We start from the raw sequence: 18435 nt of genomic DNA, 5'->3' as shown, positions 1-18435 counted from the left end.
AAGTATTGAGCTGGTTAGGAAATTGCCCGAGTGACAGGAGACAGAGAGTAGGGATAATGGCAGGTATTCTAATTTGCACGATATAACTTTTGGTGTGCTACAGGATATGTGGTGGGGCCTTAACTACTCAACATATTTATTAGGTGATGGGACAGAAAACCACATATCCATGTTCGTCAATGACATAAAGATAAAGTGGTATTGTAAGCAATGTAGATGGAAGCATAAAATGACAAAGAGATATTGATAGATCATGTGAATGTGCAAAAAAATGGCAGATGGATTCCAATATAGGCAAATGTGAGGTCATCCATTTTGGGTTTGAAAAGGATAAAACAGAGTACTTTCTAAATGGTGAAAGGCTACAAACAGTGGAGGTCCAAAGAGATTTGGGGTTGCAGATACATAAATCATTGAACTGTCATGAACAGGTACAGAAAATAATCAAAAAGGCTAATGGAATGCTGGCTTTTATATCTAGATGCAAGGAGTTAGAAGCCATGCTTCAGCTATACAAAGCCCATGTTAGACCACACCTGGAGTATTGTGAGCAGTGGTAGACACCACACCTTAGGAAGGATATATTGACCTTCCAGGGAGCGCAACATAGATTCACCACAATGATACCTGGACTCCAAGGGTTAAGTTATGGGGAGAGATTACCCAAACTACGGTTGTGTTCCCTGGAATTTAGAAGGTTAGGGCTAATTTGCTCAAAGTTTGCAAGGTGTTAAGGGGAACAGATAGGATGGATTTCTGCTGGTTGGGGAGTCATGGACTAGGAGACATAGGCCGGGATTTTCTGGCCATGTCATGGTGGGACCCATTGCTGTAGATTCGGCAGCGCAGCCAAAAGGCCATTGACTTTCTTTCATGATCGACTTTTGTTAAGCAAAGGCATTAAGGGATATGAGACAAAAGCAGGTATATGGAGTTTGGTTACAGATCAGCCATGGTCTCATTGAATCATAGAACAGACTCAAGGGACTGTATGGCTCCTTATGTTCCTCCATTTCTATGTTTCTATTTGTTAATATCATTCAAATGCCCTCAATTTTTACCCAATCAGAAGGCAGTAATTTCAAAAATTGGTGAAATAAAGCTGTAGTTTATTCAATATGAATGGAAGAGCAAATAATGCCCAAATGGTATGAATGTTATAATATTGATAGGGTTGCCTTTGTGTCTTACGCTAATACAATGTGTTACAACCATTTTATATATGTCGGGTGGCTGGTATATCAACCTCCAAAATGCCATTTGGTGCTTTTAACTTTAAACCTTATAAATGGATATCAATTAACAAATTCAAAGATATCATCAGAAACAGGAACCCATGCCATTCTAATTCTGCCCATTTCTGGGTTTAATGGAGGTGAACAAAGGGTGAACAATTAATCTGCTTGAGGGAAAGAGGGTTGGGGTCATTTAAATATTATAATGAGTCTGTCTGCCTTCATTTTTAGTGTTATTCTACTTTTAACTCATTTCAAGGTTTCCCAGGCCTCGAGAAATTTGGCAAGAAGCCAAGAAGGGCTGAAAAACAAAGTGCCTTTGTTATGGACTAGGAGGAGAAAGAATGTTTCCTCTCTAGCCAACAAACTGCTCAGTAAACACTCATCCCCACATGATCCACTTGCTTTCCTCTCCCCCACCACCATCTATTCCCCTGACCACCAATGCCCAGCAATCAGCACAGGATCTCTCTCACTCCAACATTAGACCCACCTGCTCTTATTAACTGCAGCCTTGTGAAGTAAGGTGGCCAACAGCCTCTTAATCAGGCTGCCTGTGGCAGCAACCGGGCAGAAAATTTTAAAGGAGCCCTACAGTTTAAAAACTACAGGACATTCAGGAAACCCATTCTTCCAGTTTCCCTGATCTCATAATATGCCAATATTGAAAGATCATTTTAGAGGAAGGAATCAGTCTGAGTGTTTCATACAGCAAACCATGCATTTGGTACTAATGCCACAAAGCACCTGAATATTCCAATGGTACATTAGCAGTTGGAGAAGGGAAGAAGAAAAGCGGCTAATGATGTATGTGGCAACAAATTCACCACTGCAATTATTTGGTTATTGGGGTGTATCTCATAAAACATAAAAACCTATGTTGGCATAAAATGCACAGTAGAATGAGTGGCGTGAAGAGGCTTGCAGTCTGTGCTGCTGACTGAACTCAGAATCATTTATTTCATGTTCAGAATTATCTCCAAACTGAGGTAAATTTGATTGGATGGACAGATACTGACTCAAAGAGTGCTTAAAGGTAATTCAGCACATTTTTGCTTTTATTTCTACCCAGTTTTTGTGCCAGTGACTTATAATTGATTGTGGTTTCTATATGTCTTATTAAATAAATGTCAAGTATTAGTCTGTAAAATGTTACGTCAAATGTTTTATACAAACAGCATGGAAAATAAAACACAACCTCCTATTGGCCCTCCAGCTTCTGAAGCTCGCTGTCATCCCTGATTGGATGGTGAGCCTGCTCACTGCCGTTAATTGGCCTGCCTCTTTAAAAATCGGGGTGGAGTGCCCAGAACTGAACCAATGGCTCTTTGCCGATATGACAAAAAGCAGAACGTACAAGTGTTTCTGATTGTTGGCCTTGCTTTCCTTCTTTGGTTCCCGCTTTCTGGCTATCTGCTATTATGATGTGTCACATGGGTGAAAATGCCAGACTTCGCAAGCATGGAAATGTCAAACAGCTTTGGAGAGGGAAGCTGCCACCGTGGTCAATCTGACCGTAATAAGGCCATCAGAAAAAACCCAATCCGATAACAAGCAGCTCCAACAGGGCAATTAATTAGAAAGGGTACGCAACATTCAATTTCCTGGATGGGGCACAAAGGCATGTCTGGTGCGCTGCCCAGCAATCACCATGATGCAGTTAAAGTATCACTGGACAAAAACCTAGTGGGGAGAAATCTGTTCCCATATGCAAAAAGAGGCGCTATGCAAACTATGTCAATTCCTCAGGTACAAACAGACCTGCTGGTCACTAGCTTCAAGGCCCCAGTGGGTTTTCTCAGTGAAACCCATATGGGCTGTGCAGACAGCAGCTTGCGATGCTGCCTGCCCCCGGGAGTCAACATAGTCTATGTAGCACCATTAGAAGTGACACAGCGCAGTTTTCTCCCCCGGAGGTTGCACTAAGATGTGCGGCGCTGAATTGAGATGGAAGTTTTTTATTTAAATGAGTATGTGAAATACATTAACCTACATTGAGTATAAGGCATTTCTGCTAACTTTAGTGCATGTGGCTAAAATGGTGTCACCGTAGCCATGCCTGTGGCTGCTCAGAAATCAACACTGCCTGAAACTTTGTATAAAGATATCTATTTAAATTGCTACTCATGTAAAGCTGTAGCTTGTCAAGTGACATTATTAGCTTGCAACATTATTAGCCTGCAGCAATGATTCTCACCACACAATTGCTCAAAACTGAACAAGAACCTCATCTGTTGGTTTCATTATATCAGTGGACAATGCTGTGGTTCAGCAAGATAGGAAGGAGACTGTGGTTCAACAGGTTTCATAAAAAAGACTTTGTTCCAGAATTGTGTGGTGTAAAATGCAGCAGACAGCAAGTGTCCCCTGAGAAGTTTAAACTATAAAAAGGCTGCAGTTCATAAGAAGTATATGATTCTGAGTGTGTATGTTTATTTGTTTTTAATCTATTGTTGCTAATTATGATTTCTAGCCTATGCTAAGATTTCTGTTTTCTTTATGCAAATGCCATTTAAGCTTCTGTACAGTACTTCAGGTTTTTTAGCAAGTGGCCAGACACTTTTAAGTATGAACCAAAACACAAGCACAAAAATTGCTGGAAAAACTCAGCAGGTCTGACAGCATCTGTGGAGAGAAAGGCAGAGTTAACGTTTCGAGTCCATATGACTCTTCTTCAGAATTTTTAAGTACAGTTCATTATTGACTGGTCAATTCCAGTAAGGATTCCTCACTAAACTCAAAATTAATATACTGTGTTTTCTTTTGTATGTGAAACTCATTATACTATTTGCCACGTTAAAAGTTTATCTATACCTGGGGACCATTCAAAATTGATTGATACCAAAGAAACAACAGTACTGTAGCCAACTCCAGCATGATGCCACCACCAAACACATCTTCCCTTCACCCCACCCCGGCGGCATTCCATAGGGATCGTTCCCTCCGGGACACCCTGGTCCACTCCTCCATCACCCCCTACTCCTCAACCCCCACCTAAGGCACCTCCCCATGCCCACGCAGAAGATGCAACACCTGCCCCTTCACTTCCTCTCTCCTCACCGTCCAAGGGCCCAAACACTCCTTTCAAGTGAAGCAGCATTTCACTTGCATTTCCCCTAACTTAGTCTACTGCATTCGTTGCTCCCAATGAGGTCTCCTCTACATTGGACAGACTAAACGTAAACTGGGCGACTGCTTTGCAGAACACCTGCGGTCTGTCCGCAAGAAAGACCCAAACCTCCCTGTCGCTTGCCATTTTAACACTCCACCCTGCTCTCTTGCCCACATGTCTGCCCTTGGCTTGCTGCATTGTTCCAGTGAAGCCCAACGCAAACTGGAGGAACAGCACCTCATCTTCCGACTAGGCACTTTACAGCCTTCCGGACTGAATATTGAATTCAACAATTTTAGATCTTGAGCTCCCTCCTCCATCCCCACCCCTTTTCTGTTTCTTCCCCCTCCCTTTTGTTTTTTCCAATAATTTATATAGATTTTTTTTTCCCACCTATTTCCATTATTTTTAAATCTATACCTGTAATGCCCTGTCAGTCTTTCCACCCCACCCCCACTAGACCACCCCCACTAGAGCTGTACCTTGAGTGTCCTGCCATCCATTCTTAATTAGCACATTCTCTTAGATAATATCACCACCTTTAACACCTCTTTGTTCCTTTGTCTGTGACATCTTTTGATTACCTGCTCCTATCACTGCTTGCTTTTCCCTACAACCACCCCCCCCCCCCCCCCCACACCCCCACCCAACCAAACTTCTCTCCCCCCACCTTAAACCAGCTTATATTTCACCCCTCTCCTAATTTTACTCAGTTCTGTTGAAGGGTCATGAGGACTCGAAACGTCAACTCTTTTCTTCTCCGCCGATGCTGCCAGACCTGCTGAGTTTTTCCAGGTAATTCTGTTTTTGTTTTGGATTTCCAGCATCCGCAGTAGTTTTTTGTTTTTAACAGTACTGCAGAAGTGACCATTAAGGTTGTGCTGGTTTTTCTAGCACAATTTTCCTGAAGTTGGCCAAGCCACTGCAAAAGATTAAAGATTTCAAATACATGTTACATGCAGCACAAGTAGAGTTTTTGTGAGCTTTTGTGCTGGTTTCAAAAATATTGTGTTGGAAGCTGTCCATTTCCTCAGACCAAATTAATCACCATGGCGATCTAGTTGCATCCCATTGTTGGGCCTTCAAGGAGGCTCTTAAAATTAAGCGCAGAATTTTTGCCACAGATTTTAGGATCCTACGGTCAGGCTCGAATTGGGGTTTGAAGCCCGCGCTTTGTGAGGAACAGTCATTCTACTGTGATTTTCCCTGAAACTGCCAATTAATGGCCAGAGGATGGGTTTGGATCCAACTATGGACGGTGGGTGGGCTTTCAAAGCTGCTCAGAAGGAGCAGGACCTGGCCTTTCAACTTCTTCAAATTTAAAGTAAAAATTAAACTTGAGCAGCTGGGCCACCATTGTGGAAGGGGAAATCTCTCCAAAGGACTGCCTGCAGTTACAGCTGTGTCCATACAGGCAGAGAGGGCCTCTAAAACTGTGCAGATTGGCTGCCGCATTTCCCATATTACAACAGTGACAACACTCCAAAAGCATTTCATTGGTTGCAAAGCACTTTGAGATGCCTGGTAGTCATGAAAAACACCATATAAATGCAAGTCTCTCCTTTCTTTCAAAGAGGCCATTCTCAACTACCTCCTGATTGTGCTGGCTCATATGGAATATTTTACCTTTGTGCTGATGCAAATAAGTTTGAGTGGAAACGTAAAAAAAAATTCGAAAACTAGCGTAATTCTAAGCACAAATTGTAATGTAGGTGGCACAGGCTAATTATTTAAATCTTATTCAACCTGGTCTTATATTTTTTTCCTAATAATAGTTCAAGAGCTAAAATATGATGCAATATAGTTCCAACTGTGTTAGTTGGTAAACCCTGGTCAGAGGATATGTACAGCAGAATCAGATTTTTTTTAGAAGCGGTAGATGGAAAGATCCAGGCCTAGATTTTTGAACTTGCGAGGCTAACAGCAGAGACCCAGTGCTCAAAACAGGATGTGAGTCTTAACCATTGCAGGGCTTCTTTGAAAGGAAGAAAAACTTGCGTTTATATAGCACTTTTCACGACCACCGGACATCTCAAAGCACTTAACAGCCAATGAAGTACTTTGAAGTGTAGTCACTGTTGTAATGCAGGAAATGCACAGCCAATTTGCATGCAGCGAACTCCCACAAACAGCAGCGTGATAATAGCCAGATTATTTGTTTTTGTGATGTTGATGCCGAAATAAATATTGGCCAAGGCACCAGGATAACTCCACTGCTCTTCTTCAAAGTAGTGTCATGAGAGATTGTATATCCACCCAAACAGGAAGGAGGGGATTTCGGTTTAACATCTCATCCGAAAGACAGCATCTCCAATCGTGCAGCACTCCCTTAGTACTGTACAGAGTGTCAGCCTTGGTTTTTGTGCTCCAGTCCTGAAGTGGCACTTGAACCCAGAGTGTCATGACTCAGAGGCAAGAGTGCTACCAACTGACACCAGTTGGACTTTGCACAGTGCACACTTTGCCCAGTTCAGTCCAAGAATGAGGAACGGAGTCCTATGCATATTATTGTCCAGCATTTTCAGGATTTCTGTTTCCGCTGGGTGGGAGGCCTGAAAATTTACCCCTTAAAGTTCAAAGGTAAATTTGACAGCCTTTTCATTACTAAACATGAGACAATATTGAAAGGAAAATGGAGAACATTCATTTATTGACAGCAATGAATGTGAACAGAGCATAGCTACATGAACGCACCTTAAGCAAACATGCATATCTTTTATCCCTAGGGTGAGCTTGTTCTGCAACAACTGATTGGCTCCCTCAAGGGATCTAGCTAAACTGCTGTTCTGCTTTCTGAACCTTTTCTCATTACTAGTTCTAGTACTAGTTGCTACTGCTTCATTCGGGGAGCAAACTCTGTGCTGTGGGCTGCAAGCATGAGTTCCCAGAACTGCATTCCTGAAGCAGGGATTCCTGCCTGCAACAGAGTGAAACAGCAGTGTCAGGTACCTGCTGCACACAGACTGCGATCAATATAAAATAACTCGGGAATAGTGTCCATGTGAACTGAGGGGCAGGAGATACAGGGGAACAAAATTATATCAGTGTACTTGGGAGAGAGGGATATCGGGGAAGATTAAATCAGTGGACGGGAAGGAAGCTCGAGGGGGGAATTTCTCTATGAATGTTGTAATATAAGAGTAGAAAAGCCTCTCTGAGCAGGGGGATTGGAGGGAAAGAGTACCTTTTGGTGAGAGAACGATTATTCAGATCGCATTTGGAAAGCTGGTAATCTGGGTTGATCTGACTATGGACAAATGTAAATGTTAAAATTCTTATCTATTTGTTTAGAAATTAAAAATCTACCAATCATGAAATAAAATCAACCAAAAACACTACTTTAATTTAAAATGTTGTAATTTTCCAGGGATCATTCCTTCTAGATTCCACTTCAAGATTCACATCCTGGTGATTGGGTTTATGAAAGCACTCTTTTTGGAAGTAGCATATAAAAGTATACTGTTGACGCCTACACACTGATTACAGTTGTAATCTAGATCATGTATTTAGCTCGGAGCAATTTTTATGTAGGTGATTGACTAATATGGCTGGCTTGAATTTCATCCCTGCACTTAATTAATGTAGTAAAACAAAACGTCAGATTTAAACCAGGGCACAGAAAACAACACTGTGACTTGGTTTTTAATTTAAGTTTTCCTTGTTTCAAACGTAGACAATTATTAACATTATCTGTTTATTTTTTTGTCTGAATAAATAAGTCGTTCAAAGTTCAAGATTTCCAATGATCCACTGACAAGCGGCTACTTTATTATCACTATCCCATTTCCAATTCTGATTAGGTCTCAAGTATGAGTAGGCCTCAAGCTTTACTTGCCTAATTTGAGCAAGCTGCTGGCTCCTGTCGTGTCCAGAAGTAGCTTTCTCAACTATTGTATCCAATTTCTGGCCACCTGCTTCATCAGCAGTAGCCCTCAAGTTATTCGTGGCAGGTGAGGTGAACAGAAGAGACGATCATGACCCTCAGGCAGACTATGGAGAACCCCTGCTCCCTGATGACAACAGAAGGTCTGCAAAAAGAATAACCTTTTGATGGCATCCGCTGCATAGGCCACAGCGATTGCTGAAAAATCCTGCTGGAAGTTGCCTGCCACTGCACAACCCAATTTAGGACATTGATTCTAAAACTGGAGTTATATCCTCTGTGTGTGTAAAGGGGCCTATTTTCTGATTTGGGTGTGTACCAGAAGCAACTGAAAATGGCCCAACATAATATTGGGTCAGTCAACGTTCAAGCGATTGTGGAGTGCAGGATGTTGACCCTGAAATTAGCCATCAATACATCCATTATAGGGAGGTCTTGCGACTCAGAAGGTAGTTCCCCTGCCTCTAATATAGAAGTTCTGGGGTCAAGTCCCATTTCAGGACTTGTGGACCATGGAAGGAGCATTGAAGATGTGGTTCAAACTGGCTGATAATCAGCCTCCTAACCCTTCTAACACTTCTCCACTATTCCCCAAAGGAGAAAAAATGTGTGTGAAGTTGCAAAACAAACAAAACATCTAATTTATGGAAGAATGGAGATTTTGGTGGGTGAGGTCATAGTACTGGAATGGATTATGGAAATATAGAATGGTAAAGTTGTGGAAGGATTTAAACATAATGATAAGAATCTTCAACTTGAAGCACTAGAGAACAGGAAGCCATTGTACATCAGTGAGAGCAGGGGTGGTGAGCAAACTGGAATTGGTGTTGGATAAAATATGGACAGTAGATGTATGGATGAACTGAAGATAATAGATAATAAAGCATGGGGGTGAGTGGGATGGGGGGGTTGCTGGTCAGGAAAGCATTGGAGTAATTGAGTCTGGAAGTAACAAAGATATGGCTGAATATTTAAGCAGCAGGGATGGAGGTGTGTGAATTATAGAGAGGGAGGTATGTGGCCTTTGAAGTGGAGAGGGTATTAGGTCACAAGTTCAGCACAGGGGTACATAAAATGCCAGTGCTGTGAAAAGCCTAGTGCAGCTGGAAACAACAGCCAGGAGACAGCTAGAGTTGATGACCAGGATATAGGCTTTGGATTTTGTTGCAGGGCTGAACATGACTTCAGTCTTCTCAATGCTTTAGTTGGTGGAAATAGCTGCTCACCCAGCACTGGATATTAGACAAACAGAGGCAATGGAGTGGCAAGGTCCAGATAGATAGATAGAGAAGGGGAGAGAAATGGTGAGAGATATAGAGTTGAATGTTATTAGGATACATGTGAAAGATATCTGAGGATGAGTGACAGCATGTAGATGAGGAGGAGGAGAAGGTCAAGGGTGGATCTGTGGGAGACCCCCAGGGTGGGGAGCGAAGCAATTGCTGGGGATGTTCAGGCTCTGATCAAATGGGTAAGAGCAGAACCAAGCAAGGACCCACAAAGGTGGACAACAAAGGAGAGGTGTTGAAGAGGGGTAGTATATTATGGCCATTTTAATGATTAGAAGGGATAATGTGCCATGTCACAGAAATGTTTTTGGGACTTTGGTTATGGCCATTTTAATGCTGCAGGAAGGGCAGAAATCTATTTGGAGGGATTCAAACAGAGAATTGTGTGAGAGTTGGCCCATATCTGGAAGGCAATAAAATTTTAAAGGACTTTGGAAAGGAAAGTGAGATTAGAGTTAGGCGAGTAGTTTTGAAACACAAATGTGGGTTTTTTGAGGAGATGTTGATGATGGCTGTTTTGAAGTGGCAAGGAGACAAGGAAGGAAATACGGTTAATTGGTTATTCAGTGCGAATGGAGTCCAAGAAGTAGAAGATGGGTCCCATGGATGAGGTGACCTCAGAGAGAACATGGGGAAAGATGGCAGTGAAATAATTGTTTTGTCGATAAGACATGAAAGAAATCCAGACTGCGTACATCAGATTTTATTGTTTTTTTTTTGCCTGTTTTTAAAAGTGGAGTTGCTATGACAAATCACATGACCACAGGATTGGGCCTTTGATCTAGAAGCTTCTAACCAGTGTTACAAGAACAAAAGAATCCTTTTCTCATCATTGTGGAATCTCACACCCAATTGTAAGGACATTATAATCAAGAAACCAGCGGACTTGCAGATCGAAACACGTTATTCCTGCAGAGTTATTAACAGACCCATCTCACACCTGGGACTGTCCAGATCCATTTCAAAGGGGCACCATTGAGGGGACAATGGATGTCATTTGCATCTTGATAAGCTTTACCCCTCTGGTTGAGTCAGAGGGTCTGTGCAGACAAGGGCTTCCCGACACAAGAACCTGAATATGGATTCTTTCAAAAACTTTTTCAAAAAAACTCTTTCAAAAACTAATGGCTGGGACATTATCACTCCTGAAACCAAAGCCAGTCCCAGATACTAGATAAACATCCCTTTTGCAATCATTGTGGAGAAAGAAAGTCACATGACTCAAGTGACCATTTTAAAATCTCTATATTCATTTGAGAACTGAGAAACCCTCAGTCTGCTGGTATAACACCAATCAGAAAGAACTCCAGCACATTTCCCAGCTGACCAAGCAGCTAGTCAACATCTCTCAACTCCTTGCAGCCTGCTTGATTTTTAAAATTTCCAATCGTTGCCTACCAAGCAGTCTAAGATCAGAAATCCCATCATGCTGCATCATCATTCATTTCAAGAATTTTTGTGTTGCTGTCGCCAACCAGGTACTCATCTTGATTGATCTCCACCACAAAGGAAACACCCTCTGGACTTTGACTTTTACAGACTTTGGAGATCAGATGAACCACAATATTCATTTCTATGGTTCTTTTACTGTTGTTATTCAGAGTTGTAAAAGCTCCATTCTTTGGCCCCCTTACTCTATATATCAGTGGAATTTTACAGACCCTCCTGCCAGCAGGATTGCCTAGCCCTGCCAAAGTCAGTGGAGTTTTGAACGGCTCTCTGTGGTTTTGGGCCCCGCCCCCACCGCAATGGGGCTGTAAAATTTCACCCTGCATGTGATCTTTAACATGTGACTTTGGGAACAATTCTCCCCCCCCCCCCCAAGGTTTGGACTACATAACCTGAGGGTTTGGGGAGCACACCACAGCCCACTTTGAAAACACGGTGGGAGGATAAAAAAGTTCAGTTTGCCTTTTCTGCCTGTAACACAACAGAGTGAAAGGAGACTGATAGTTGCCCTGAGAGTCTTAAGCATCGACTCCAGACCCCATGAAATCTCTCATGGCATCATGTCAAACGTGGGCAAGGAAACCTCCTGCTGATTACCATGTACCGCCCTCCTTCAGCTGATGAATCAGTACTCCTCCATGTTGAGCTCCACTTGCAAGAAGTACTGTGGGTAGCAAAGGCACAGAATGTACTCTGGGTGGGGGACTTCAATGTCCATCACCAAGCGTGTCTCGGTAGCACCACTACTGACCGGGCTGGCTGAGTCCTAAATGACATAGCTGCTAGGCTGGGTCTGTGGCAGGTGGTGAGGGAACCAACAAGAGGGAAAAACATACTTAACCTCATCCTCACCAACCTGCCTGCCGCAGATGCATCTGACAGTATCAGTAGGAGTGACCACCACACAGTCATTGTGGAGACGAAGTCCTGCCTTCACGGTGAGGATAGCCTCCATCATGTTGTGTGGCACTACCACTGTGTTAAATGGGATAGATTTCGAACAGATCTAGCAACTCAAGAAGTTGCCGCGCCCCTAGCCAAGCTGTTCCATTACAGCTGCAACACTGGCATCTACCTGGCTATGTGGAAAATTGCCCAGGTATGTCCTGTACACAAAAAGGACCAATCCAACCCAGCCAATTACTGCCCCATCAGTCTACTCTCCATCATCAGTAAAGTAATGGAAGGGGTCATCAACGGTGCTATCAAGCGGCACTTGCATAACCTACTCACTGATGCCCATTTTGGGTTCCTCCAGGGCCAGTCAGCTCCTGACCTCATTATAGCCTTGGTTCAAACATGGGGAAAAGAGCTGAACTTATGAGGTGAGATGAGGTTGGCTGCCCTTGACATCAAGGCCACATTTGACCAGGTGTGGCATCTAGGAGCCCTAACAAAATTGGAGTCAATGGGAGTCAGGGGGAAAGCACTCCACTGGTTGGAGTCATACCTAGCACAAAGGAAGATGGTTATGGTTGTTGGAGGTCAGTCATCTCAGCTCCAGGACACCACTGCAAGAGTTCCTCAGGTTAGTGTCTTCGGCCCAACCATCTTCAGCTGCTTCATCAATGACCTTCCTTCCGTCATAAGGCCAGAAGTGGGGATGTTCGCTGATGATTGCGCAATGTTCAGCACCATTCACAACTCCTCAGATACCAAAGCAGTCCATGTCCAAATGCAGCAAGACCTGGACAATATCCAGGCTTGGGCTGACAAGTGGCAAGTAACATTCACGCCACACAAGTGCCAGGCAATGACCATCTCCAACAAGAAAGAATGTAACCATCACCCCTTGACATTCAAAGGCATTACCATCACTGAATCCCTCACTATCAACATCCTGGGGGCTGACCAGAAACTGAGCTGGCTAGCCATATAAAACTGTGGCTACAAAAGCAGGTCAGAGTCTAGGAGTCCTGCGATGAGTAACCCACCTCTTGACTCCCCAAAGCCTGTTCACCATCTACAAGGCACAAGTCAAGAGTGTGATGGAATACTCTCCACTTGTCTGGATGAGTACAGCTCCCACAACACTCAAAAAGCTTGACACCATCCAGGGCAAAGCACCTCCCTTGATTGGCACCACATCCACAAACATTCACTCCCTCCACCACCGATGCACAGTAGCAGCAGTGTGTACCATCTACCAGATGCACTGCAGGAATTCACCAAGCCTCCTTAGAAAGCACCTCCTAAACCCACGACCACTACTACCTAGAGGGACAAGGGCAGGGCAGATTGATGGGAACACTACCACCTGGAAGTTCCCTTCTGAGTCACTCACCATCCTGACTTGGAAATATATCGCCGTTCCTTCACAATCACTGGGTCAAAATCCTTGAACTCCCTTCCTAAGAGCACTGTGGGTGTACCTACACCACATGGACTGCAGTGGTTTAAGAAGGCAGCTTACCACCACCTTCTTAAGGGCAACTGGGGAAGGGCAATAAATGCTGGCACAACCAGCAAAGCCCACATCCTGTGAATGAATAAAAAAAAGCTAAAATCCACCAAAGTGTCTATTCACATTTCAGCCAAGATAGCCCCTGGGATTTTCTGGGCCCTTTGAAGATGGGATAGGAGGTGAGAAGACTGGCATACTGGCATGGAAAAGGTGAAATGCCCGATGTCTTACAGCTGCCATGCTATTTTGTCAGTGACCTTCCCACCTGGAGTGCACTTGCACCACTTATGTGGCCAATTGAGGGCCTCTTCTTGCCCCCACTAGCATTTTTACCTCCCAGTGGGCTCCGGGGAGTGAGAGGCCTCACTTTTGGGCATTCTTTGGCCTTGGAGGGGCCTTCCTAGGGCATTAGATGCTCCCACGGCATCAGTGCTGCCTGCCCTGATTGGCCCCAGAGCTCTTTGACCCCACTTGCCTGGTTATGCAACTCTGCATCTTCTTCCTCCAGATGCAGTCCCAGCAGCAGCCACTGTTCCTGGCTGAGGTTGCTGAACTGCTGACCCTCTGGGCTGACAGCTCTTGAGACACTGGAAGGCACTTAGTTGGCTGTCACACGTAAAATGCAGCCCCAGGTCCCTCCAGCCGCTAAAGCAGGGTTTCCCCACCTCCACCCTGCTCCTGGCCCCAGCTGCGGGATCCTTGCTGCCTTGAGAAAATCACAGTGGTGTGTTGCAGGACTATTCACAATGGAGCATCTTAGCTGTGCTTGATTCCAGCCTTAGTCAGGGCTAGCACAGAGCATTTTCCAGCGGGCATCAATCAATAATAATCAGGAATGAGAACTCTGGCAGTTTCTTTTATCTTTTACCTCCTCCTCCACCCTTCCCCTGCTCCTTCTGATAAGGTGGAGACCAATTGTATCGTTCCATCACCATTTCTGCTAATTCCACAGGTACCAATGCTCAACCTTCCTGGTCCTTATAATAGAATTACACTCTGGGCAATCTGTTTTCTTAGATTAAGTGAGTTTAATTTTCCCTATGCGTAGCCCTACAATTGATAATTTCAGTTTTATTGCCTTCTGCTCACCATTTAGTAATTATTGCCAGAAATATAACAAAAATTGCCAATAATCAGTGCGTGACAGTAATAAAATTGAGTAATACAGGCTCCTTAAAGGGAAATGGCATGAGAGGTCAGTGTAAATGGATAATCTATATTCAATCTTATCTTTGTAGTAGAATTTAGAACTGAAGCATCTGCAAAATAAACAATGAGTAATAGCATCTGATTTAGCCAGCATTCCTCAAATGTGGCTTGTACAAATAACCCTGATTAATGGTACAGGTTTGCACCTCCACCATGACTACGCAACTTGCCAACTTCGGCAATATTGTTTCAGATGTATTTCATACTATATGAACCCTGTTGAATTTTTTGATGAGGCAACTAAATTAGTAGACAGGGGAATGGCTATGGGTATTATTTTAATGGACTTCTTGAGAGGATTTGATAAAGTCCCTAATAGGAGCCCAAACAATCCATGCTCCACTCGAACCTACTCCCATTTTCCTCACCTAATTGTATCTGCCTAACTCCGCCTTGTCCCTCATGCTTGCATGCTATCTGGAGTTAAGTCACAGATCAAGCATAATATCATTGAATGGCAGAATAGACTCGAGGGGCTAAATGACCTACTCCTGTACTTAAGTTCGTCCTATATTCCTTCACAGCCAGAGAATAGTACTGAGGTATCAGGGCATCCATCAAAGCACAAATATTACATAAATGGTATGACTTGCCCACTGATGTATGGTCTAAAATCAGCACAATGGTAGAATTCAGAATTTACATACCTTACTTCCTGAAAGGTCTTATGGCGCAGTGATAGCACCCTTGTAAATCCTTCCTATATGCCTGATTGCAGGTAGTAAAGAGCAGGAGAGTTTCCTGGTCAGCCATACTGCAAAAGGCAATGGCAAACCACTGCAGTACTTTGCCAAACACAATCATGGACCAATCCAATGGAAGTCCATGGTTGCCAATGCCCTCTTAGGGCACAGTGCCTGAAGGAGGAGGGGTTCCTGAAAAGCCAGTGTGAGGTGTTAATCTGATGATGGTGTTGGTACCATGGCGACAGCATGCCACATACTGAAACACCAAGGTAGTCCTCCAGACAGGTTTTTGATTGAGACTTGAGTTGTTGGACAAGATGTCCCGCTTTCCTAATGGGAAGTAAAATCAGAATGGTTATCTCTTTTCTAGCTCACACCATTTGTTGAAAAAAGTACTGCATACATGAAGATCACTGGAGGTGCCCACAGTCTTTTGGTCTCCGTCGTGGCAGCCATATAACGGGCTGTAGAAGGGAACAGAAAAAAAAGATTGAAAAATATTTTTAAAATTATTTTGACTATTTCTGACTTTTTAATTTTAATCCCAATATCTGATTCATGTCCTAACATTTCAATAACAAATGCCCTTCAAGTGCCACCTTGAAGGATGCCATTGCAAACTTAATTGAGTATTGCTTTCTGAATTTTGCTTTCTTCCTGTAGAGTTCATCAGCCACGGAGACGTATTGTGGAGGTGATAGACTCCAGATGGAAAGGACAATCCCCGTACAACGTTTGGACCTGTTTCTTGGGCAATTCCGAAATGTCTTGTTAACTTCAATTGCAGTTTTCACTCAAGGAAAAGTAACTATTGCAAATCTGGGAACTGTTAATGGCCGTATTATACAGGTAGGCCTTGGATTATGCTATTCCTTTTGCCATTGTATTCTTCTTCTACCCACAGTTCCTGCCTGTCAAGCCCCACCCCGAGTTTCTTAATGAGTTATCACCCCTCTTTTCCTCCCTCTATCTCTGCTCTAAGCGACTCTTCGTCCCTACTGAAATCAGGCTTTATCTCAACTCCCTTCATTCTCTCTCCTCTGAATTTATTGCCTTCCTGACCTCCCTAAATCTCCTTTTTCATTTAAACCTTCCTATTCACATTAACACCCATGCCCTTGACCATGCCATCTCATTTAGCCTCTTTACTCCTATTGTCTTGATTGCAGACAGGGCTGCCTCTCACTTTCTATTCCAACACCCTCATCCCCTACGTTCTCTGTCTGCCCTTGGAAAAAAATCTCCCACAAATCACATGCAATTGCAATCTCTAACTCTCAACTACCTAGCCTGTGATCTTTCATTTGCCACAATACTTCTGCGTCCATCCATCTGCTCAACCATTCACTCTTTGATAACCTTGCCTCAAGAGAATCCTTCACTCTCATCCATCCCTGTGGCTCCTATATTTTCTCCTTCAAGTCCAAGCAGTGCAGACATGAGCATATCCAGTGTTTAATTGGCGTAGCCACCTATCACCAGATCCGGCTGGATTACGTCAACTGCTATCGAGATTGGACAGTAAAATGCAGAGACAGATGAGGTCACGGGCCATTTGTTTTTTAGGAGGTGGTGCTGATGGGTGTTTTGAAAAAGGAAGGATACAATACTGGAGGAGAAGAAACCATTTAAAATGTCAACTCGTATGGGTGTTATGAAGGACGTTGGGTGGTCAGCAGTTTAGTATGAATGGAGTCAAGAGAGTATGAGGTGGGCCTCATGGATGAGATGAGCTCAGAGAGAGCATGAGGATAGCTGGGAGAGAAATTTACAATTTAGTGCTGAGGTACAAGAAGGTAGAGAGAACAACTGCTGTATAGATGGCCTTAATTTTAGTCACAAAGAAATCCATGAAAACCTCACACTTTCAGGTACTGTGCCCTAAGAGGGCATTGGCAACCATGGACTTCCATTGGATTGATCCATGATTATGAGTGGCAAAGTACTGCAGTGGTTTGCCATTGCCATTGGCCAGAACTTTCTGCTCCTGTTGGCAGCCAGCGTCATGGCGGGTGAGGGGAGAATTTGGCGGAAGGGACAGAAATCCATTTTCACGCCAGCGTGAACTCACAGCGAGATCATCATGGTGTCCGCCGTGGCGGACCGCAAATCCTGCTGGAGGCCGGTATGAACCCAATTTGCGCCCCATTAGAGGGATGCAAAATAAGGCCTGATTGGAATCGTCCCCCCCCACGCCCGATTTAACGTTACGCCGGCAGGAAAACACACCGGCCCAAAACACGTCTGGACAAGTGTGATGTGCAAAAGTCGGGATTTGCTGTTAGGGCCTTGCTCAGATCGCAGACATCCGAGGGGGAGAAGATGCTGGAGTCCTACAGCTACCGGACCCTGGAGGAACACGTGCATTGCATGCTGGGTGGATTCTCATGCACATGGCTCCGCTGCAAAAGCAGCTCTCGGGAGATGGGAAGCTGCGGAACTTCACAAATTCACCATGGGCTGGTACAAATGATTAGCGAAGCGAGGTTGGGGGAGAGGAAGGTCTAGGTGTGAGTGGGAGGGGAAGGTGTACCAGGGGAGTGGTTGAGTTTGGAAGGGGGGGTTGGGGGCAAAGGTGTCAGGTGGGGTTGAGATTGGAAGGTGGGGCGAAATTGTAGGGGCATTAAGGTTTGGAAGGGGAAGGAGGATGTCCAGGGGAGGAGTGAGTACAGGGGGAGGAGCGTACCAGGGGAGGAGGGAGTAAGGGTGAAGGAAGGTGTTGGGGGGTGGAATATCCAGGTGAACATGCAAGGGAGGGATCTGTGGAGTCAATGATTGCCCCCTGGAGAGTGAACTCAGGGCGGGTGTAGTAGGAGGGATTGGTGAGTGTGACGGGGCAGAGTGAACAGGTAGGGTGGGAGGGTGAGGGTGCGTCGGCACCAACGGAAGGGGCGGTGAGGATGGTTGGTGGGGACATGGACGCAAACATGGACCCTGGGGGTGGGAAGGAAGAGGTCAATGTAAATGGGGGTGGGGTTTTCAGGAAGGGCACAGCTGCTGCATGGGAGTGTGATCAGTGGATGGGCGGAGATGCAGGTCAGCTCATATGGACGACTGAAAGAGAACCCCAGCAGGCAGCATTGAAAATGCTCGGGGCAGTGAGATCAGTCTGATGGATGAAGGCTCCGCGTGGGTGGGAGAGTGCTTACACAAGGCTCCGAAAGGCCC

The 18435-nt window shown here is 44.4% G+C and overlaps 1 protein-coding gene across 2 annotated transcripts in view; it reads left to right on the top strand.

The window, feature by feature from the left end:
• The window catches only part of met (MET proto-oncogene, receptor tyrosine kinase), a 148564-nt gene that overhangs the window by 43954 nt on the left and 86175 nt on the right, over window positions 1–18435 (top strand). For both annotated transcript variants that reach the window (XM_078568043.1, XM_078568044.1), the window contains exon 3: window positions 15931–16116. In XM_078568043.1, coding sequence (XP_078424169.1) covers window positions 15931–16116 — 186 coding nt within the window. The remainder of the gene's footprint in view (window positions 1–15930; window positions 16117–18435) is intronic.

This window comes from Cetorhinus maximus, chromosome 22 (assembly GCF_964194155.1).
Source record: "Cetorhinus maximus chromosome 22, sCetMax3.hap1.1, whole genome shotgun sequence".
Taxonomy (NCBI): domain Eukaryota; kingdom Metazoa; phylum Chordata; class Chondrichthyes; order Lamniformes; family Cetorhinidae; genus Cetorhinus; species Cetorhinus maximus.
The sequence above is the reverse complement of the archived record's forward strand: the minus strand, read 5'-3'. Positions and strand labels throughout refer to the sequence as shown.